The sequence below is a fragment of the Tamandua tetradactyla genome, chromosome 13 (assembly GCF_023851605.1).
Source record: "Tamandua tetradactyla isolate mTamTet1 chromosome 13, mTamTet1.pri, whole genome shotgun sequence".
NCBI classification, from domain to species: Eukaryota; Metazoa; Chordata; class Mammalia; order Pilosa; family Myrmecophagidae; genus Tamandua; species Tamandua tetradactyla.
In genome coordinates this window covers 72,758,495-72,783,273 of record NC_135339.1, presented here as the reverse complement: position 1 = coordinate 72,783,273, position 24,779 = coordinate 72,758,495, and the positions used below count along the sequence as shown (strand labels likewise).

The following is a 24,779-nucleotide window of genomic DNA, read 5'->3' as shown; positions in this document are numbered from 1 at the left end:
AAACAGGAGCCCAGACTACCAAATTGGATTCCCTTCTCCTCTCCCAGGGGGGTCTCGGTGCCACCTCCCCACCTCCCCATCATTCTCTCCTCCCCCAAAGAGATCATCCACCCCGCCCCATTTCTGCATCCAGGTGGGAGACTCTGTCAGGTGGACTCACAATTGAATCACAGACTTAGAAAAGGCTCAGATGGGAGAAAATCCTCACACACACCCCAGCACTAGCCAGCCTCCTTTGGAAAGGTGAGAGGGTATGTCCCGCCCAAGTGACAGGCATGCACTGTGATGATGTGACACTAGCAGATGTTAACAGTGTGCTGTTGTGTGACTCCCACTAAGTGGGGACCTTATTATTACGCTCTCCAAACAAGAGGGGGGATGAGAGGCCATGCAGCCCAGTGCTTAAGAAACACAGGCTGGGAGGGGTCAGACCCATCTCTGAATCCCCACTCTGCCACTTCCTAGCTATGGGGCCCTGAGCAAGTCATTGCAACTCTAAGGGCTCAGGCTTCTCATCTGCTAAATGAGAATACTAGTATCTACCTCCTAGAGGTATTGCTGGCACACAGAAAGGGCTCAATATATGTTTGCTATTATCAATATGTTGGCTTTGGAATATTTCAATCCATCCTCAATGTTCGTTGGGAACATCCTTTACTGGACCTTTGTCTGCAGGGGTTCAAAGCATTTTACAACTGTCAGGAGGGTGTTATGAGACTCTATCTCCATTTCACAGATGGGGAAGCCGAGGCCCTGTATCATAGTTTGTCTGGTCCCAGCTGGGAATTACTCTTTCCCCTGACCTACCATTAAGCTAACCATTTTATTCCTTTTCTGATTCAATACAATATATGTACCTTCTGGGCACAGTAGCTTCTGGGCATGCCACAGTGGGAAAAGCCTCATCAGGGAGGCAGAGAGACCAAGTTCCTGAGCCCCTTCTCTACAATCCAGGTGGGTCATTGGCTCTCACTCAGCCCCAGCCTTCTCATCTATAAAATTTGGGTGATAACCTCTTACTTGCCTTAAAGCAAGGGATTGGCGCTGATAAATTCAGATGACAAACTTTTGTTACCCCATCCCCAAATGCAACAGTTCCTTGTCCACAGCAGACAGCACTGGGGTTGCGGTGTCAAACTCCTGGGGCGGCTTGCAGCCTGTCTTGGACAACTCACCTTCAAGTCAAACACCTTCTTGTCGCAGATGCTACAGATGTGTGGCAGGTGGAGGGGGGCCACCCCGTGCAGGTCATTCAGCTCGTGAGGCTGCAGGGGCCGGGTGGACAGGATCGCCTGCTCCTCCTGGGCCCGCCGCCGGGCACCGCTGAAACCCTGTTTGTTGTTGAGAAGCCGGCCCCCCAAGGAAGGGGGGGTCCTGTCTGGCGTGGGCTCCTCGGGGTTGTATAGCTCATAGGGCTGGTTAGGGGGTGGAGGCCACAGGCTGGGGCCTGCGGAGAGATCGGGTTTGGTTTGGCCAGAGAAGGCATGGGGGCTCTCCCATTGGCTGTTCGTCCCCTGCAGCAGCGCGCCCACCTCGCCCTTCACGCCCCCAGCCTGCTCGGCCGGGAATCCGCCCACGACATGGGGCCCTTGGGAGTTGGGTCCATAGAAGTCTTTGGGAAAGGCAGCTTGGCCTTCTTGTGCCACATGGCCATAGTGTCCTTCGTAGTTCACACTGCCTGAGGTAGGGGCCGAGACCGGCAGGAAGGTGTGTTGACCATCTGTTTCAGAGCCATATGCCTGGGCGGAGTTGGCTTTTCCATAATCATAGAACCCCGCTGTAGCAGGGGTGGGCCCAGACTTGCCAATGCCCAAGATGACTGCTGGCTGGGCAGGGGTGGAAGGCATCACCCCGCTGAAAGGGTGCATCACCATGGCACCAGGGGGCTGACTGGGAAGGCTCACAGAGGGTCCTGGGCCTCGGGTCTGGCTGGAGGGTGAGAAGGTGATTGCATTTGAGGGAAAACGGGCACTGGGTATGGTTGCAGCATGTTGCGGCACCCCTGTAGGGCCATGGGGGGCAGTGATCACAGATGGATGCCTAAGCTGGTTGAAGAGAGGCTGGGACATGGCCACTTTGGAGAGGACTTGGTTCAGGACTGTGGCAGCTGCAGTATTGTTGGTGACAGCCGTCTGTGCCAACTTCAGCCGGTGGAGGGTGAGCTGGGCTTGCAGTTGAGCCAGCTGGAGGCTGGCGGGCGAGGGAAGCAGAGGGTTCGTGTTATTGACCGAGAAGGGGTTCTTGTCCAGTAGCTTGGCAGCACTGCAGGAAGACAAAGGGCTAGATGCACAGCTGGTTCTCACTGAGAGGGACAAGGGGCTGTTTCTTTGCTTATGTGTGGTCGCCTCCCCCTTCCACATAAACAAGACCCTCCCACGTAAGAAGTACAAGTGTATCTGTAAACATCTGTGCTCACACATATACATCAGTTAAAACAAAAACACCAAACTCCAACAGAAAAATTACTATATGAGAGAATGTTCAATCTCACTGATAATCAAAGAAACTACCCGAAGGAAATGAACAGAGACAAAGCTTTATATATCCAAAGAAATTTAATAAATGATAGGGGATGAGTAAATGATCATATATCTCTACAATGAAATGCTATATAACCATTTACTATTTATGTTTACATTTCTAATTTATTATGCAATCTTTAAGACATTCCACAAAACATAAAGAATCACCAAATGAATCCTTATGTACCCAGCACCAGACTCAAGATAGAAAATATTCAAATTTACTAAATTTCCCCTTGGGTACTGTAGTAGTTAGGTTCAGGTGTCAACTTGGCAGGGTGATGGTGCCCAGTTGTTCTGTAGCTGTGGACTTAAATCAATGGCAGATGAAGTTCATCTATGGCTGATCACATCTGCAGTTGGTTAAGGGGAGTGTTCCCACAATGAGTGACATTTAATTTTATCAGCTGGGGGCTTAAAAGAGCGAGGTTAGAAAAGAGACAAGCAGCCCAGGACACCTCAGCAGCCCAGCACACCTCAGCAGCCCAGCACACCTCAGCTCAGTGCTCAGAGCTGACAAAGACCCAGATGTTTGGACATGCAGAGAGGAAACATGCCAGGTAAAGCTGTTTGAACCCAGAAGCAGGGACAGAGGGCCAGCTGACATCGCCGTGTGACTTCTCATGTAATAGAGAGACCCAGATAAAAGCTAGCTGCCTTTCCTCTGATGAACTGTAAATTTGTAACTAAATAAACCCCCTTTATAAGAGCCAGTCCATGTATTGCATTCTGGCAGCTTTAGCAAACTAAAAGTTACCCACTTTCCCCATCACTGCCAATGGTAAATACTATCTTGAATTTGGTAAAGTCAGTGTTTACCCACAAACAAAATATATATATACACACACACACATATATAAATGGGAAAATCTATATGATCTAATATTAAGGAAAAAAGCAGGCTTCAAAATTGCATGCAGAGTGAATTGTACGTATATGTGTGCCAGACACATTTTCATTCCATCTTCACTTCACATCCAAAAGCAACAAGAATTATGCTTCATTCAATCTGCTCACAAACCCAACTAGCATAAGGAATAACCAGAAACATTACAAATGAAGAATGTGAATTTGAGGTAGTGGGTGGTGGTGGGCTCTGACAGAATCTTACTGTGGTATTTTTTAGACCCAAACCCAAGACACATGGCCTGGAAAGGGGACAGAGCTTCCCAGAAAGTCTGGGATATGTGGTTTCCATAGTCAGGGCTTTTATTTTCTGGGTCTTACATTTCCCTTCTGGGGAGTGGGTGTAATCAGGAAATGTGTTTTGGATGTTGATGAACTGGAATGTCCAGGACATTTCAATGGGAAGAACAGGATGGTGCGTTTGAATTTGGGATTGCTCTGGACAATCCAGGATATTCCAGGGCATGCCCGTGGACATGTGGGGTGGAAATTGCAAAGCTGGGACAATTAAGACAACTTCTCTACTGTATAACAGCCCAATGATAATAAAACAAAGAAAAGAGAGTCTGGGGGTGGGTGTGAGGAAGAGAAAGAGAAATGGAAAGTATCTTTCCCACCTTGGGGAAGCTCTGAGGAAAAAGATTGTCTGCTTAGACTTGTGCTTTGTATTAGGTCTGAGGGAGTGGCAGGGGTCAGGGGGGAGGGCTGGAGGTGGTGGGGAGGAGATGAGTGAGAGAGATTACTCACATTTGCTGTGATGCTCCTGCATGACCGTGACTTAACCTATATTATCTCATTTGATCTATCAGTACCACAGGGAAGGTAATTTTCACCCAGACAATTCTGTGGGGCAGGAACCTAAAGCTTTAGCAAGATGAGGCAATCTACTGCCCAACGCTCACTGCAATTGAGTGAGTGGGGCTTAAAGTATGTAGTTTCTCAGCCCTCATCCTGTATATCCTCACGGGCTGCTTCACTGTATTGTTTGAAGCAAGTACCCAGCATATCAGGTGCACCCACTCAGATACAAGTGCAAAACACTTCAGAGCCAGCTAAAAATGACTTTGGGTTGCTTCTTCCCATTACAGTGAAAAATCAAGAATCTGGTATAAATTTTAAAAGAGACATTACCTTCACCCAACCAGCAGGCCTGATTTGCCCCAAGAACCCAACAAACTAGCTGCATTTTAACATATTGGTGTACAGATTGAAAGGGGGCATGGTCAAGGTTGAAGGTGGTTACCCAGACCCTTTCTTCTCTGGGGGTTGTGCTGGTTGCAGCCAAGTCTTGGTGGCCCCAGTATGGCCCAGGCACAACAGAGATGGAAGACGCTAATAAACTACACAGGCAAGAATACGAAAGGAAGAGGATGGTCAAGAGTCTGATGATAGATTTCAACTTGTGTGTATTAAGTAGCTGAGCTTTAGAAGAGCAATTAAGCTTAATTCAAAACCCTGCCCACACAGGGCCAACCCTTCCGACCAGGTTTGTCCACAACAGCAGACTGTCCTTGCTAACAAGGCGATAATGAGGTGCCAACTTGGTTTCCATGACCAGAGTTAGACAAGGTTGGTTTTGTTTTTCTCAGGGAAGCAGCTGTATTCTCTAAACTGTTCTGGGCTGATGGAAGCTCTTGATAGAGATCCCTTTGCCTCTGAAGCAACACACGAGAAAGAGCTATCTATCCATAGCTCTAGTCATAACCCAGTGGCTTTAAGTACATGCAGACACCTCTCTGGTGAGTACACAGGTCTCTGTATAAAGGCCCTCAGACCATTCAAAAAGGAGAATCTAAATAAAAAATGAGCATCAGAAAGCAAATAGATGTTGCTGTCACATACAGCTAAATCTGCAAGCAAGTACAGAGTCTGCTTCTGATCTCCATTCCAAAGCAGGCATCCTAGTACTCTCTTCCTCCTTCCAGAGTCTAGGTTTTAAAAATGAATAGCTAATCCCAATGGTAGGTTGAACAATGGCCCCTAAAGATGTCCATGTCCAAATCCCTGGAACTTGTGAATATGCTGTCTTACCTAGTAAAGGCTGCAGGTGTGATTAAGTTAAGAATTGTGGGATCGGGGGGAGGTTCCTAAAATATACGGGTGTGCACAGTGTAATCACAGAGACCTTATAAGAGGGAGGTATGAGGTTCACAGTCAGAGGGAAATGTAAGATGGAAGCAGAGCTCAGAGACCAGGGGGGAAAGAAGGCTATCCTGTTTGCTTTAAAGATGTAGGAGGAGGCCATGAGCCAGAGAACGTAGGCAGCTTCTAGAAGCTAGAAAAGGCAGGAAACAGATTCTCCTCCAGAGTCTCTAGGAGGAATCAGCCCTGCTGACATCTTGGTACTAGTCCATTGAGACTAATTTTGAACTTCTGACCTCCCAAACTCTAAGGTAATAAATAAGTATGTTGTTTTAAGCCACTAAATTTATGGTAATCCAGCTGCAATAGGAAACTAAAACAATCCCCAAAGACAATTAGATGCAAAAGAGGATTCCACATTGTGGGGGCAGTGGTGATTGTGGGGACACTGATTGGATTTTTTTTTTTTTTTTAAAGGAAAGACAGAGAGAAGGAAGGAAGGAAGGAAGAAAGGGAAACATTTTTAAACATTTTCTTGTTTTTATTGTATTCTGTTTCTCCGTTTTTTGTTACATGGGCTGGGGCCGGGAATCGAACCGAGGTCCTCCGGCATAGCAGGCAAGCACTTTGCCCGCTGAGCCACCGCGGCCCAACTGATTGGATTTTGATGGTATGAACTCATCACCCCAAAGGGCCTGGGGAGCACATCTCATTGAGCACCTGAAGACCCTCTGAGAGCTTAGCCAGGAGCCAATTCTGCACAAACAGGAAAAATCAGAAGCCTCTTCCTTTTCAAGGGCAGCTTCTTTGCCCAGTAGGAGCCATCAGCAACCTGGGAAAGCTCAGAATTGCAAACTCTTAGGGATCAACTCATCGACTGCCTCCTCAGCAAAGAGAGAAAGTAACTTGCTGAGAGCCACATAACCGGGTGGTTGGTAAAACCTTAATGTGAACTCAGATCATCCAACTCAACTTCTGCTCTATGAACAGCCTTTCCTCCAAAAACCTTAAATAAGCCCCAGAACAATCAATTCATAAAATTATCATATCCACCTATACTAACTTGCGGTTTTCTCCTCAAAAGATACCAATTAGTGATCATGATGATGAATATGCAACTGTGTAATGATATTGTAAATTACTGATTATATATGTGGAACAGAATGATCATATGTTAAGAATGTGCTATATTTTTTAAAAAAATTTTTAAATTGATGAAAGATAGCAATTGCCTTTGAAATGCAAAGCACTCTTCTGAGCACTAGGACAATTTAAATATACAGGCCCTTTCTGGACTCCCCATAAACACCAGAGATGACAGCATGCAAGTTTCTGTGCACCTGCCTCACCCACCCTTCTCCTAAGCTTTGTGTGGCTGCACTATTTACAGGCATATAGTGAAACCTTGGTCTGATGAGGTGAGTTACATAACCTGGATGTCCAGGCACATAGTTGGAATAGCTATCCCAAAACCTCACCGAGGGCTGCTCCACCTGCGGGAAAACCCTCCAGCATGCAGTAATCTGATTCATTCAGGCCTCTATCAGACTCAGAACCCTCAGGGCTGAGGTTCCACCTCTAAACAATTGATTATTGTAAAGAAGTCACAGTGCATAATTAGGTTTAAAAAAATCTCTGCTTAGAGAAAGTTGTTTTTTTTCATTGAAAGTAGTATTTTACCCAAGAGTTTAAAAAATAAGATGTAAAATAAAGGAGAACTAGATACCCTTATAATGCCAGAAGATTTAGGAGATCCAGATGAAAGCTGTTTCTAACAGTTTATTTCCATTGTGTTGAAAGGTTATGCAGCATATTGTACCCACCCAGAAGCACAACAGCTGTCCCAGCTCAACAAGGCCCATTGTTTGTCCCAAAGCTCTTTCACGTTTTATTCTGAGTCACAAATAGAATGCAATGGTGGATTAGTGTTTGGGCACAAGGAGGGAGACAAGGTGTACTTAATTCAAGTCAGGGTGCTGGAAATTTAACAAGATTTCTGTTATGCATTTCCATCTTGTTCTGAAAGGAAGAGAACGCATCCAAGATACTAACAGTGGCTATGGGGTCTCTGCTTGAAACAGAGGCCTCATCAGAAAGGGCAACTGCACATTCAGAAGTTTGTTCAACCAGCCAACATGCACTGTGAGACAGGCAAAGTTGCTAGGTAGTGGGGACACAGACAGAAAAAGAGAAAACTTCCCAGGGCCGTAGGGGAGACAGATGAGGATCAGATGATTAGCAGAAAGAGTGATCAATACTCCACCAGAGGCGAGCACAGCACAGCAAAGCACAGAGGAAGTGGTTCAAGCCTCAGGTATTTTAGAGAAATATAACAAATGAAAGAAGAGGCCCACTCAGAGGTTGTCCCTGACCTCTGAACTAAGAGGTGCTTATTAGTTCTGTGCTTATTAATTCAGCAAAGATGTAATGGCTGTTCATGAAAAACAGCTGTAGGAGGAACTATGGTCAGGGACCTGGGTATCTGTCCACCTAATCTTGGGTGGGTGATGGGCCAAAAGTCACTTAATCTTTCCCAGGCTCAGAATTTTCTCACCGGTAAAATGGGAACAATAATACCCATCCAGTGTGCCCCAGACCTGGCCAGACAGACCACCACACCCCTCTGGCCACTGCAATTGGCTCCAGGATGGGCACCCCTTGAAATTCTGTTGGACCTATCATGAGATAGACAATCTTTTGTCATCATGGGGTTGCTAAGCTAGTTGAACTTAAGCCACGGCTTCTTAAGGAGAACCTACCAGAGAATAAAGCCAACACAGAAGATGATGGCCTTGAGAGGGGCACAGGAAGCCTGGTCCCTCCTAGGAACACCCTGAGCCAGCTTTATCTGGATCTACCCTGGAGTTGCTCAATGCATGAACAATTGCGTTTCCTTTCTTTGCTTAATAGAACTAACACTTGTAAAAAGAAAACCAACCTACTTAAACCATTTGCAGACAGTTCCTCCCCATGGCCCCATGCTGACATGTGGGGCCCCTGTTCCCCTGTGGCTTCCTCTGAAGGAGTGGACTGACCATAAGGATGGGCAGCTGGAGCCAGAGGCCACTAGAGGCCTGTGAGCAGCCAGTCAGAGACCCCAGCTTCCTCCTCTGCCCTAGGAGGGGTACCCGGGCAAGGGGGCGGGCTGGGCAACAGTCTTGTGCAGGTCCAGGAATCCGGCTCTGTCCATACAGGACCAGGAGAAATAATAATGCCTAGGCCCTCACAGGAGGGTCGTTTCTAATCATTTGGATGCAATAAGAACTGGCTTTATGTGAGTCATCAGTTTTTCTTGCAAGATAAATTTAAAACTTTATTAAAACATTATGGTTCTTTAGTCTCCTTTTCACTAGGGGAGAGGGAAGCAGATATTGAGTGCCTGCCGGACTGCAGGTTGTCCTTTACATACCAGAACAGGCATTAGGCATCGGGGTTCTAGTCCCAACTCGTCCCTAGTCAGTTGTGTGATAGTGGACAAGTGGACATTCACCTCTCTGAGTCCCAGCATTCTCATCTAGACAAAGGAGAAGTCAAAATCTTCTCTCATGTCCACTATAAGGGGTAATATGGGATCAAATAAGTAAATAGCTGTCAGAGTGATCTGTACATTGTTAGGTACATTGTTAGATGTAAGGGCGTAGGATTGTTAGGAGATTCTTGGATAAAGGGTATTTTCTAGCATGATCAGAACACATGCATTCTCAGGAGGAAGCCATGCTTATTTTACACATCCTTGGAGGTAATCTCATTGCCATTAAGATTCAGTGCAGACCAAGTTAAAATCAGCTCAGTCACGCTGATGGAGCACTAACTGTATGGCAGCAGTAGTGCAATGCAGGGCAGATAAGGCATAGGAAGAAGCACTGCCCAGAGCAGAGAGCACAAGTTTCACTGTTAGTGTCAACCTCGGTATGAATTCCAGCTTGGCCACTACGCTGGTGACTACAACATGTACCGTCTCTAATCTCCCATCTCCTTATCTCTAAAGTAGGGATGACTGTATCTAAGCTATTTTTTGGAGTGAGAAGGTGTCCATAGTGAGAAGGTGTCCATAGATTGTTCTGTATGGTTCCTGGCACACACAAAGCAGTCACTTAATAAATGCATCAGGAAGCATCACTACTACTCTTATTCCTATCATTTCATTACTATCACTAACTACTATCATCATCATCATGATGTGTGGGTGGCAGGTGAGTGCTCCCAAGGCAGAGAGACAATTTTTCCCTAGAGACAGTGGAGATGGAAGGCAAGAGATGCAAAGAGATCTAGGTATGGCGAGAAAGGAAGGAGAAGATACAGGTGGACACTTGCTGAGAGAGAAGGGGCCAGGGGTGGGGGGTGGGGGTTGAGGGAGCAGGGAGAAGTCTAACAGCTGCTTGGTGGACCCAATAAGGTGTCTATCATAGACTTACAGGGCTGTGGAGCATCAACAAGGACAGCTGAAGTTCAGTGGGATGAATATGGACAACTTACTGACAAGCTTTTCCCTGGTAATGTTTAGCCATTCGTAAGGAGAAGCCAAGAACCACAGCCAGGAGTACTTTATTGCCTAAACCAACCCGACTGGCCACTTTTGCAAAAAGCACAGTATCTTCCAAGATAACCAGTTCAGGAATTTAAATTCACTTCCATTTTGGCTCAATTCACTTTCCGGGCCAAGTAATGAATGTGCCATTTCTTCTTTTATGCTAAAATGTAAATTATAATCCAGAAAGAACTCAAGGCCAGGCAAGAGAATGGGACCAAATAAAGGTCAATACTCAGGGTTCAGCCTTTGTAGGGCCCTGCCCTTCTGCTGTCTCCTGGGAGCTGAGCCTCTCCTCAAGCATATGTTCACAACTCACCCCTAATACCCTCAGAAACTAAAGTCAGGATGTGGTTTCAAAGATGTTGATGATACAGTAATGTTGGGTTTGCTAAAGTTCAAACTCTGGCTAATTACCACAAATTTTAAAAACAAGAAGAGTGCCTTAGTGATCATTTTAGTTTAACTTCCTCATTCTACAGAGGAAAAAAGGGCGAAACCAAACAAGTTAGTCTAACATGTGAATCAACCAATGTCCCAGCTAGATAGAGGAGAGCTGGGACTGGAAGACAGATTTCCACTTCTTCGGTGGCCCCAGCAGGACATGTCCCACCAACATTCACCAAGTAACCCTTCCCCTTTATGGAGAGAAGTGAGATTGCACACTTTTTTGATAGTGCTGTCTTAGTAACCACATGCTGCTAGCTGATCACTAACTTGGCCTCTGTGACGAATTTTGAGATCACTGGATCGACACTGGCATTATCCAGTGTTTGGGCTTATCCTGTGACATTATTGCAGGATGATTCATATCTCCAGGACTCCTCTCGGAATGATTCATAACAGCAATGTCAATCCTATCATCTCTTCTGTTTCATGTTTTCCAGCTGGAATATTAATAAGTGTTTTCTGATCTCCAGGACAGTGATATGGACAGGTAGGGCAAACAAGACTATTTTCAGTTTATATTAAGGTTAGATGAACTATCTGAGGTCATTCAGCAAATAAAGGACCTGGCTGGGACTTGAACTCAGGTCTTTTTAATATAAGACCAGTACTCTATCCTCTGTTTACATGTTTGTCAAAGAAAGTTTTCAAAGTCATCTTCCTGCCCCTACTTTCTTGAATGTGAGTTTAAATAACACATTTGGTATCAAATCATCAGCCTTTTGGTCCATCACAGTCTATACCCCATTCACCAGGTAGAGTAAGATTCTAAGAGCCAGGGAGACATGCAACTGTGAAGGGGCAGCTAGAGGATGTATAACTGACAAGAGAGTCTGTCTTTCCAAGTGGAGTTTATCAGAAGGACTCAAGATGTACAAAAGAAGATTGATAATGTAGAAAAGGCACAGAAATCAAACATTCTAGTAGTGCCATATCCTGGAAAGACATAAAACAAAGAGACCATTAATATCAACTTTTATCACCAAGAGCCATATAATAGTTTTCTCTTCTCTTTCTTTCTTTTGTACCATCTTACTTTAAGATATTCTTCATTTTATACAATGGTGTTATAGAAGTTTCTTTAAAATAGTCATATTGTTTTAAATTTAAAAATATAAAGAGTAATAGCAAATGCCTATGAACTTAACCCAAATTAATGAATGCAAATATTATGGTCATTTTTGCCTTGAATATTTTTTATTAGAAAAAATAAAATTATACAGATAAAGCAGAAGTCCCTTTTGAGAACCTGCTCAGTCCAATTCCACCCCCATCTCCTCAAAGACAGCCATCTGTGTGGTGTGTGTATGCGCATCTATCCATCAATCAATCAATGTATCTATCAAATCGAATCTATCTCTACATAGAAAAAATATAAAAGACTTCTTCAGTACACGTGTTCATAAAACAACCTGTAGGATTGCTTTCAACAATATTTCTCCTATAGAGGCAAACAAATACATATCCTCCCAAGTTTATTTCAACACAGTAAAGACTGAAAGCAATGTGGTGGGCTGAAAAAACTGGTAAGCTAGAAATCAGAAGACCCAGGCCTTACCCCACACCACTCCCTGGGTTGGTCTGCTTTCCTGGATCTCAGTGGGGTTTTTGGTAAAACAAGAAAGCTGCATGGAAGTGCTCCAAGGCCCCTTCCACCTCTGAATCTGATGATCCAGAAGTTTAATTTCCTCATCTGTCAGATGGAGAGAATACTGTCTGCCCGGCTACCTCAGAGGACTGTTCTAAAGCAGGAAAATAATAATGATAGCTATAATAATTATTATTATTATTACTGCTAGCTTAACTATTTGCAAATTCAACTATTTTTAAGTTCCTGGGAATGCCTTTAAAGAAACTGTTGTTACTAAATATATGGCTTCATTCAGATGTATCTGTTGCAAGCCAGCCAACATGAAATTTAATTTATTCCATTTCACAGGCAGGTAGTTTACTGTAAGGAGGGGCTCTCTTAAATCTATTTATGAAGATGTGGTGAATGGAGACACCAAATTGCCTCCTTATAAGATACTCGCGGCTACAAAGACATATCATAGATGGACCTTTGGCCTTTGGAGTAAAATGTAGTTCAAATCCATGTAGTATTGGAATTGATTTGTTTGAAACACAATTCCTTAGAACATTCTCAATGTGCAGAATTTCACTCATTTTGTGCAGGCTAAAGAGAAAAAGGGAGTTGATCTGACTTCTGGGTTTGGGGAGATCTTCCTGTTTTCTCAGCAATGTAAATTATGGCGACCTCTCAACCAAGACGCTTTTCTGGAGAACACCAGAGTCTTTTGAGATGGAAAAACAAGTTTTGAGATGTCTTTTATAAACTGCACCACAAAGCTCTCTAAGAAGCCAAATTATCAATGTTTATTCATGCAAATGAAATATTTAGGGGATTATACTGTGCCCAGTGAAGGACAATGGGCACCCAAACATTAAAGCTTTTGCATATACTGTTCCCTCTCCCTGGGCTACCCTTTCCCTGCTCCCCTTCACCTGAATAACTACATTCTTCAAAGTGCAGCTCAAATGTTCCCTCCTCCAGGCAGCCTTCTCTGACTAATGCTGGGCCTCTTCTGTGGAATTCCGTAATGCTCTGCTGCTTCCATTAGCCTCAATCACACTCTCTTCTAACTCCTGCCACCCTCTCCTGTTAAATTTCTTGTTTGACCTCCCCACTATCTCATGACCATTTTGAGACAGGAACTATGTGTCCCATCTCATGCTACAATACCTGGCACATGATACGTGTATGGAGCCAATAAGTTTGTCTCAGCGTGTATACACTTGCTCCTTGTGTATGTGTGTGTAGATAAGAGTTGGATATCACATTCTTAATTTGTTTTCCTGACCAAATGCTACATGTGCATGTTGCTACAAGGCTTTGTAACATGAAGCACTGCAGAGAACATGGATTAGACTCTGTCTCTGAACACCATTGAAATTGTGTAAATATCACCAACCACATCAAATATCAATTTCTAAAGTTTTCAACAAACCTGTTGCCACATTCTTTAAACTAAATCTGAAGAAAAATCCAATTTCAGTGTGTGAACTGAGGAGATATAAGTGTCAAACCTCTACTATTCTGAGAAGAAATGTGCTCAAGGAGTGACCCCTATATTCTCTGAACTTCATTTTCAGTAGCTCACATCACTGAGATTTTTCCATTAATAATCAAAGAACATATGATTCCAGTAAATATACATGGATGGTCATAATATTCGAAGCAATTTTAAATCAAAATTAAAATTAGATTAATTTTAAGGAATTAAAATTCTCCATCAAAATAACTGGTTCTTTTCTGGAGTTGCCTGACTACTAACCTGGACGTTTTAACTAATGTAATTGAAGCCAAATACTAAGAGTTTGTAGGGAACTGAAGAGGTTGTGCAGGGGCGGAAAAGGGGTTAGGTGTGGAGAAATCACTGTTCCAGTTATAAATACACCCACTTCTTATCCAGTCATTACCATTCATAATTGTACAATCTTATCAAAGTCAAATAGCGCTTTAGACCTTAGTTTTGTTATCTGTGAAATGGAGGGTCAGATGAGACAACTGGGGACTCCAGAAGGCCAAAAATTCTTTAGTCAAGCAACACTATCATTTGGAGGAAGACCACTTCCCAAACTCACCCTAGAATACTAAAAAAATTAAAATAAATAAAAAGAAGTTTTTGATAAATCCTACTATACCACTAGATCTTAAACTTGATGACACATGGAATTACCTTGAGAGTTAGTTTTTAAATACTGGTGCTTAGCTCTCACCTCCAGAGATTCTGATTCGACCTAGGCAACTGGATATTTTTTAAAAACCTATTATCTTGTATTAGTTTAGCATTAAATTTATAGATTAATTCAGAAGAGGTAACATTTTGCAATCATTTGCTTCTTGTTTCAAGTTTTCAAATTTTGTTTATGATATTCTGTGCAGTTTAAGTGTTTCTAAATTATACAGTCAAAATAAAAGTTTTGGAAATATGGAAATGCAGATATTAGCAAAATATGCTACTTCATTGTGAAGTATGCAGTAATGTTTCTATATACATGCGTGTTGGGGATGTCACAGGTTAATTCCTTTAAATTCTTTAGATTAAATGAGAACATTAAGCTTGAAGTTACTAAATACTTATTTGAGAACTATTTGTTTGAGAAAGCATCCACTTTCCAAAGTGGATGAATGTTCCTAGCGCTTTAAGAAACATGCCTTTGTAACAATGGCCAAAAAACACAGGTTACACCCAAGGCAGAGAATATTACATGCGCATTACTTCTTTCTTTCCCCTCTATCTTACAAAGCTGTGACCGTATGAAAGGTACTGTTAAGTGGAGATATAAGACAAGGCAGCAACAGTTCGAGAGGAAGGGTCCTCTTGGTTACATTTGCATGTGCTATTTTAGATATTTTCTCAGAACAACACAAACTAAACCTGAGGTTAAGATCTGAACAGATTGAGAACAGCCTTGGCAGGCAATAAAGAATAGTTAAAACTTCCTGGCTGATTTTTCACTCAAAACTATTCCCTGCTAGTCCATCCATTGCTAATTAGGAGCAGCTAAGGCTTGACATGTACCCAGTTCTCTATGGTAAAATTGATTATTATATTACTACGGAAAATAAGGAAGTCATTTTGTTGGAAAGATCAAATTCCACAAAATCACATGTGGCAGCTGTTAGTGTATGAATGTGGGGGAGGGGTGAGCGTGTGAAAATATTAACCCTTCGGTTTTCTGATGCCTTCAGAAAGGCGTGCAAATCAAGATTCCAATGCATATGAGACAGAAACCAATGGCAAAGCTACATGGTGTATTTTTTAAGGTTAAAAAAAAAAAAACCATGATTTTTTTACATCATCTGTGCCATTTTATGAGTGCGGATTTATTTTTACACACTTGAAAGCAAAAAACCCCAGTATTGCTCTACTGTGTGTGTTGACGCTACTTGGAATTTCATCGGATCAAGAGGCGAGGTGAGTCGTGTTTGGTTGTGCTTAAGCCTGCTCAAAGACAATCACATCCACGTCCAAATATGTCTCCCGAACCTCACGACAGAAGTTTGTACATGTACTTGCTTGCTTTCTTGGGGACCATTAAAATAGTTTAGTTTTGAAACGTAACTTTACCTAAAGATAGCTCGTAGCTGCTGAGATGGGCATTACGGCTGCTTGGGCAGTACGCAGAAGCAACTCTCACTCCGTCTTTCTTGGTGAAATGCATTCTGCTCCTGAATTCTATCGCGCATTCCCCTTCTGGGTAAGAATGAAGTTCATTCTGCACTCGGCAGACGCGAGACATTTCAAAAGCCTTTACATTCACTTTCGGTCATCGACAAATTCCAGAGATTAACACGAACACCTCAACCTTATGAGACCCCCACGGTCATAAGGTTTCAGGATTCCGACTGTGCCCCCTTCCACTCCCTCCGACCTGGCTGGTGATTATGGGATCTGTTTTCCCAGAGCCACGCGGCTCTTCTTCATAAAGGAGTTTAGTAACTAGCATAAAAAGAGCATCTAGACTTCTTGACATTGGGATTGCTGATTTCTCTGGTGCCCTGGGGAGCTGCTTAGGTAACCTGCCATTGTGAATCATTTGTTTTAAAACAAAATTTAAACAGGAGGGGGTGGGGATACAGACAAATCGCATACTCATGCACAAACGCTTAGTGCCAAGAACATGTTCAGAAGTGCTGTCTGGACTAGAAAAATAAAAAGAAACCCCCTGATTTGCCCCTTGTGCTGGGGAAGACGGGATGATATCATGCAACCTTACCTTTCTGAAAAAGTCCATGGCACCTGGCACTGAGCGCTGACCTGTGGCCACTGAAGCTGGGAGTCATTTTGGGTGGCACACATGTGCCTCCCTAGAAAATTCCAATGACATTCTACCAGCTTTCTGCATGCCAACCATGACAAGCTTTCACTTAGACTCCCATGAGCCTGGGACAAGGCAGAGGAGGGGGATTCAAGCGAGGGAACGAGTGAGAGAGAAACAGTGCTCCAAGCACATTGCATACCGTCTGGAAGGGGAGTCACATGCCACCGGAGCCATTCCTGCCACATTACACATGCTGAGTGTAAACGGCAAGCAATATCAGTCAATATTTATGCCACATGCTCTCAGCCTCTTCACATGTCAACACCCGGGCCAGCTCTATGCAGACAGGTCCCCTGAAGGAGGGGGTTTTGGGCTAATCTTGCTGGCCATCTTGAATAAAATTCCAAAGGCTCCTGGTTTACTTCCCTATGTGTTTTGTTGTTGCTTGCTTGTTTTTCACTCTGGTCTTTCACAGGCAACAATTTGGTCCTGAAGGTATACCCAAAAGGACCTTTCATGATGTAACCAAAGCAGACAGCACCAGCAAACTGACTTCCACCAGGCTTGCCCCTTCTTTTTTATTTCCACACAGAAGTTGAGTGTGATGACCCATCATTTCACCTGCCCAGTGGTGACTGCGATCCCTCCCAGCAGGGAAAAGGGATTCTCCTTTGCTCCGAGGCAGTGGTTCTCAACCGGCAGCAATCTGCTTCCCCCACCCCAAGGCAATATTTAACAACAGTAAGGGCATTTTGGTTGTCAGATCTGAGGGGGTGTTACTGGTGTCAAGTGCACAGAGGCCAGGGATGCTGCTAAACATCCTAAAATGCTCAGGACATCCCCTCACAACAGAGTTATCTGGCCAAAATGTCAATAATACCGAGCTTGAGAAAATATGCTCTAAGGGTAATGAGCCCTTCAACAAGTCTTGTGGAAAATATGATACCAAAAACAAACAAACAAACAAACAAAAAAAAACCAAGAAGCCCCTCTCTGTGAGGAAGTTACTATCCACCTTGGGGGGGGGAATGACGGGCTTAGCTTCATTTATGATTTAATTACCTTATGATCTTGCTCACTTTCTCCCCTACAGCCCCCATTCTCTCGCCATTTTTTTCCCTCTTCTCTTTTCAAATCTCACACTGCCATACTTAATCAAACCAAACTAAACCTTCATGTGATTTTCTTAACTCAAAATCCGCTCTCCCCAGGTCCCTTGTTGCCAAGTTACACAAAGCAGCAATCATCGCAATTTGTCCTTTCTGGGACATTCTGATATAGCACCTAGTTTCCAATGACAATCTTCTCCCCAATTATTTGACCAGACACGCTTTTTAAAAAGGCATCTCTCCTCCCCAAGAGCTTATAGTGATTGAAGCTCACTAGGTCTCTTCTATTTTACTTAGACCCTGGGAGGGGAGGGGGCAACTCATCTCCCGCCTGCCACCATCACCCCACCAGGAGGCTCTCCCTTGCTAGGACTCAACTGGGACCCAGCGTGTGACCTTTCTCAAGGCCACTGAGAAGTCAAAGTGAAAGTCAGTCCTATCTGTCTTAACAGCCTGTTTCCCACTGCCCACCAGAGGCCGTCTGCACTGCCCACTGGCCCCACTGAACTCCCAGAGAGCCCAAGTGCTCTTCCTAATTTAGCCACAGCCCACAGGCTGCCCTGGGCAGCGCGGTCGGCTCTCAGCTGCTGACTCAGTTACAGACACCTAAAGGCGCCAGGCCAGAGTCTGACCTTCAGGAACTAGCCAACCTGGCTGTGGACGCCCTTCTGCTCAAGTCCCAAGTCCCCCTATGTGCTACCAGGTTTACCTAAGGCATTGACAGTTGGATCCAATCGAGAAGCGCACATTTTGCCTTGCCTCATCTGTTGCTGCTTTCACCATAACACTGAACTTTCTTAGGATCCAAGTTGCACTGAAGGCACTCCACCATGCCCCTCTCCTGCATCTAATGCTCTGCTCCCCACCTGCGCCCAAGGGAGAAGCAGTGAGGGGTTAAGAACACAGGTCCTGAGGCTAAGCTGCCGCAGCCAACCCCAGTAAAAGGGGTGAAGATAGTGCTTTCCCCCAGGATTATGGTAGAAGATTCATGTCCAGCCTAGCCCGGAGCCTGGAGCAGAGTCAGCACCATAAGAGTAGCCGCTACTATGAGCTCCAAGGCGTTATACACATAATGAATTGTATTATTAAGATAAAAGGAACCCTGTACATGATGTGATTCCCAAGAGGAAAAGTCAATCATTAGAAAGAGTCCTTCTAACTCTGTGGCCCCTGCCCTTACCCAGAGACTAGGATACAACCCCAGGTCTCATCTGGAAATGCAGAGGCATAAAACGACCATCACACACTCAAATTCAGTTTTATCACAGCAAGTTCACATTGACTACCTACTGTGTATCAGCATTGTGCCGGGCAAGGAAGAGAGGAAGAACATGAGGTAACACCAGGTGCCGATGTGCAAGGCATTATGCGACATGCCTCACTCACTCCTGAGTCTCCAAAGTCTTATGAAACTAAGAACACTATTCCCACTTTATAGATGAAGACACTGAGGCTTCAATGATGGGGTAACTTACTCAAAGTCCCCAAAGCCAGTATGTGGTCAATTGAAACAAGGTTTGTTTGATTTCCAGGACTTTGTCCTTCCAAAATGCAAGATGAGTCATAAATACAAGTAATATACTTATAGTAAAATGTTGGTATGAATGCTTCACATAAGATATTTTCAGAGGGTAATGGAGATGGGCCCAGCTACATAATTTGCAGGCCCAATGCAAAATGAAAACCTGAGGGTCTTGTTCAAAAGCTAGTTAGCATTTCAAGACAGTGACAGCGGAGAGTTCAACCTAACACGGGGCCCTTTTCAGTGTGGGGCCCTGAGCAACTGAAGATCCACACAGCCAGTCCTGAGGGGAGAGAAGAGATGCTGAGAGGAGGGAAGGAGGGGCTGGGAGATGCATCTTCCCTCCACCCTGACAATAGCACTTACGAGAGCACCACAGCCTAAAGGCTCTTTGCTTGGACATCCAAGCCTGTCCCCAGTTTCTGTGGCCAAGCCTTTCTCCTGCTCCAGAGCTAGCATTTACCCAAGGGAAATATTCAGGTTCAGAGGTAGGACTTTCTTGGAAGGAGCAGAAGGCAAATCTAGTCCCAATGAATGCTATTTATCATGATACTTTGGGTGCCACCATGGGAGGAGATAATCTGGCCCTGGGGATATGCTCTTCCTACAGGGGGCAGTGGTGGACTGAGCTTCAGTGGAAGGCAGGAGAGGGGGTTAAACACAGGCACATCATGAGAAAGGTCCTGGTAGGGTGGAGAGTCATGTGTAAGGGATGGAGGCAGAGAAGTGGTTGAAAACCAGTGAGTATAAAGAATGTTCCACGGGAGGTGGGAGATGTGAGACCAGGGCCTGGCTTCATTGCCAACTCACTTTATGACCTTTGTCCAGCTACTGAGTGCTTGTGGCTCAAAATGCCCATGTGTCAATTACTTGCGGACTGAAGGACATATCTTGTAACCACCAAAAGTGATGTTTACTATCCACTTGTTACATAACGTTAAATTAAAAGCCAGTACACAAGCCATATATAAGGCAAAATAATCCTTTGGTAGAAAAAAAAAATGCTAGTAGTAAACACACTACAATATTAACAGGGGAACTGTGTTTAGATGGTAGAGTCATAGTTAATTTTCTTTTCTCCTTTTTCTTTTTGTATATTTTCCAATTTTTCCTTTAATAAATACGTGCTTTTTTTTCAAGGAAAAAAAATAATTTAATGACAAAAGAATGAAGTTGGGATAATACTGCCCTAGGTAATTCAGAAAGCCCTTCAAATGAACCCACAGGGGCTGAAGTGTCCAGCACAGTCCCTCTCCCAAAGCAGGTTTCTGTCCCCTGGAGAACTATATCCTGAAACGTCTGGGTGAAGCATGTGTAGAAACGAGGGCTCTCCATGAGGCACTGCCCTCTTGGTCTTCACACGAAGGCCAAAGCACATGATTCAGGTGAGTTTTCACACATATTCCAGGAAGGAACCTTACACAAAGGAGAAAGAATGCGCCGGTGTGTTATTCAGGGATTACAAAACTCATTTTATGACCTCAAACTTCTTGACCAGAGGGATCAGGGTTATCAACATCAAGACAGCCCCTTGGTATGTGCTACAGCTTAAAGTTGCCACTCTCTGTCCTTTCTGTCCGCTCCCACCACCATCACTGTTACAGGGGTGGGCAGGAGGCCCTCTGAGTTTACTACAGAGAGTCAGGGAGAACCAAGGGGGAAAGACTGGGCAACTGTGCAAGCCATGGAGGTGGGCTTGGCCCTGTGGTCTGGGCTTGGCCCTGTGGTCTCCCATTTCACATTTTGGTCCCTTTGTTCAATTTTATATACCTTGTGGAGCTGTGCTAGGTAATTGTTTTTCTTTGGGGTATGCAAATACAAAGAGAGTAGTAACCAGTGACTAATGCAGGTGAGCCCAGGACTGGAGACCGTGCAGGTGGGCCTTCTCCAGTCCTCAGCACACAGAGCCAGGACTGTCTCCCTAGTCTGTTTGCAACTGGGAGTCTTGTTGGACTGAATCTCCACCCACACTGATGGGCTGAGCTGGTCCTTGCCACTGACCACCACACCCGGCCCCCCTTGCCAGGCTAAACTGGTGGCTGCTCAGAATAGCCCATTCTTGACCACAGGCTTCCAGGGTCCAAGAGATGCCAGTACATGTGCAGTATGTGAGAAAACTACTGGGAACATTCCTTGGTCATTTCTTTTTCTTTTCTTTTTTAACCCTTTCAAGACAACTGGCAATTCAAGACGAAATAATCTCTAAATACCAGGGTTAAGTATTCCATTTTCAGGGACCTGTGTCGGGGTAGGGAGTACAGAGAAAATTTAAGTCAGAAAAAAATGAGGTCTCAGGCCCCTGGGATGAATGGAAGGTGGTAAACAGAGTTCAAAGTGACCAGTTGAAAGAGCAATGGTAGATATTCCAGCCCCTTGTTGAAAGAAGATGCAAAGAAAGTACAAAAGCAGACAGAATTGTTCCCAAAATGAACAACCTGGCCTCTGAAAAGGCTACATCCTGCACAAACAAAGGCCAGTCACAACCCTGTTGTTAGTAGAGGAAACTGGTCAAGAATTGTGAGCCAGTGTGGGAATGAGCCTTTCCGAAAAGGAAACTGTTGAGCAGGGAGTTTAATTCCCAACTGTTTATGGGAATTGTGGTTCCTCTGAAGGTTCTCCAGGGGCCCACAAAACAGAAGCAGGAAGCAAATGCAAGTTTTCTAGATTTGCTCTTTAAAGACCGAACAGAGTTCCAGACTTAGATCTCACATGGGTTTTCAGAGAGACCCCATCCTCAGTTCCTTTGCATAAGCTCTTCCTTCTGCCTGAAATGCCCTTCCTCCAGATCTGCACTGTCCAATGAGGTAGCTGTAAGCCACAAGTATTTATTTAAACTTAAATGCATTAATATTAAACAAAATTTAAAACTCAGTTCCTCTGTTGCACTAGCTACCTTTCAAGTGCTCAGTAGTCACATGTGACTAGAGGCTACCATATTGGACAGCCTAGTACGTACTATAGTTCCATTGCCAAGAAAGTTTCAATGGACAGATCTTTATGTGACTGGCTCCTTCTCAACCCCTGAGCTGTTCTCATCTTCTCAAAGATACCACCTTCGATCCAGCAATATAAAGCAGGACACATGGTCACTCTCTGTCCTCTTATCCTGATTTATCACTCTCTGAAATGACCTTGTTTATTTTTTGCTTTATTGTCTATCCCTCCCTTGGAACATAAGCTTCATGAGAGCATGGAGCTTGTCTGCCTTTTTTATTGATGTATCCCCAACACTTAAACTGTACTTGGCACAAGCAAGAGCTCAATAAATACTGAATAAATGACTCATACAGTACTACCCCATACCCTGGGATCAAAGGACACCAAGCAACCAAGACAGCTGCGGGTTATCTCTGCATGGCTCAAGGTAACACCTAAGCATGGGCCCCATCAAGGTATCTGGGGTGTGAGTGTGGGAAAGTGCCCAGGTAGCAGAAGAGTAGCCGAAGCCCAACTCTGTCCCAATTCTCCTTCAAGAATGCGAGTTGCCTTTTCTTGCCTTGATTAGTCAACCAACAGTGCTGTGCCCAGTGCACATCCCGTCTTTCTTCTCTGCTTCTGCAAAAGGTCAAAATATCCTCTAACATAGTACTGGACACCCTCCAACATGGTATCGCTTTTCTTCAACATCCATATACAAAATCAAGCAACAGGATAGTGTCTGTTCTAAATTTAAGGAATTTGTTATTTAATAATTTGCATACTCTGCGTGTTTTAGAATCCCCTCTCTGAAAGAGGAGAAGGAGGAAAGAGGGGGAAGGAGAAGGAGAAAAAGAAGGGGAACACTTTAATATAATTTCGTTTTACTATTTACTTCAATTAAAATTTGAATGGCAAGAGTACTGCATTCAGCAAAACATGAGCCCCATGGCCAAACATCAGAGGAATATAAAGATATAAAAGTTGGAAAACAAACCATGTGTCACATGTGACTGAAATTTCCTAACAAGCTGAGTACAAAAGTCATCCTTGTTTGGGATCAAAATAAGCAGCAATATAATCAGAGGAGCAGGGCACTTAAAAAGGACACATGACATAAGAGGAGAATAATTAAGCAAAATAAAAGTAGATGAATCTGTGCTCAGAATCAAGCCAGGAAGGAATCGTTATAGTCAAGAAAGAGGGGAATGGAGGCTAATAGCCTTGCCAAGGAAAGTGAGGGGTAGCTTGGAGAAGTTTCTCTAAGTCTCGCTAAGGAAACAAATCTGAGTTAAAGGTGCATTCTTATTAAAGGTGCACACAGAAGAAAAAAAAATGGCACACACAGAAATTGTTTGCCAAGGCTTTTAATGCTGTTTTAATGGAATTAATAAGTGCACCAACATCACTCCTTTAGGAGCCCTGTAGAACAATCAGTTTTGAGAGAAATGGCAAAGAGAACACGTCTTTCATGCCACATAACTCTATTAACTTAAATATCAATATGCATTCTGAAATGATTTCCAGAAAGCTGAATAGATTCTGATGCGAAAATCATGAATCAATTCTTGTTTGTTTGGTTGAGATTATAAGAAACCTGGTAACAGGCGGAAAGATTGGTTCCCATGCTTCTTGCAACTTTTGTTGAGTCTTAAACAGAGAAGCACAGACAAAGGATGGTCTCCCTCCAGGTGGGAAGGTCACATGCACTGATGTGAGTCCAAATTTGGGAGGGATGCACTCGAGATGTAAGGAAGAGCCAGACCAGACCCATCAAACCCCATGAGCAACGGATGGTGAACATTACTCTCAGAACTAGCCCCAGGGGTCCTAAATCTGTTTCTCTTTTAAGTGACCACATGAGCTCTCCATGTAAGATAAGAGTATAAGAATTCTGAGGGCAAGGATTCCATAACACTCAGCTGGCACTCTCCACATAGTAGAAGTTCATACATTGTTTTCTGAACCAACAAATGACTTACAGGCTTTTCCTCATGTTGATTATAATTTAAGAGATTACCATCCAAATGATATGAAGACCAAATGATCCAAAATTAATTCTTGACATTTGGGATTCAAAGTTTTACCAACAGCAACTGGTCAAAACGTGATGCTGAGGGTGAGCCAAGTCCCAGTTGCCTACTCCAAAGACTGGGCTCACGAACCTGGCCCAAACCTACCCATTAAAGTATCCTTTGCTACAGTCAGAGTCAGAGATCTGCCTTTCTTGTCACAGACACACGTTGGAGAATTAAGGATCAGGGCATGAGAAAAGAGGCTTCTGAGTGATGCTGTTTCTACAGCCTAAATGAACACCAGCTGCCCCCAGAGCTACCCCTAATGTGAAGAGAGTAGACATTTGGCTGCTGCAGGGCAGCTCAGAACCAAGCCAAGGTGGCTGGGAAGCCAGCTTAAGGGTGGTTTTCTTTTTCAAGACAAGGTCGCAACTCCTTGGCCAATCAAATAAAGTTAACTCTTGAAGAAAGAACAAGTGGCATCAAGCATGATGGGCTTTTCAATTTCACAGTGTTAAAGCAGCAATCCATCAAAAGATCACAACTTGTTCCCAAAAAAGTCTACTTTAGGTTAGTTTTCCAAATGGCCATTGATCTCTTAAAATAAATAAAAACCTGTGATGCTACATTCCCTCAATCTTTCTTTAGGTAAATGTCCTAAAGGCAAGCAACAAAGTTGTGAAACACAAATGCATAATTTTACACAATAAAAAGTAAAAATGTAATAGCTATTTCACATAACAGCAGGTTAGGCAGGTTAGGTTATTTGGGTCAACCCTCTGGCTGAAAAGAACTCTGAATAAATCACCTTAAAAGACCTGAGTTAGGGCGGGCCACAGTGGCTCAGCAGGTAAGAGTGCTTTTTGCCTGCCATGCCCGAGAACCCGGGTTCGATTCCCGGTG

At 44.0% G+C, this 24,779-nt stretch overlaps 1 protein-coding gene across 1 annotated transcript in view; it reads right to left on the bottom strand.

The window, feature by feature from the left end:
* The window catches only part of RBM20 (RNA binding motif protein 20), a 204,995-nt gene that overhangs the window by 48,615 nt on the left and 131,601 nt on the right, over window positions 1-24,779 (bottom strand). Inside the window, exon 2 of the mRNA XM_077126006.1 lies at window positions 1,176-2,262. Coding sequence (XP_076982121.1) covers window positions 1,176-2,262 — 1,087 coding nt within the window. The remainder of the gene's footprint in view (window positions 1-1,175; window positions 2,263-24,779) is intronic.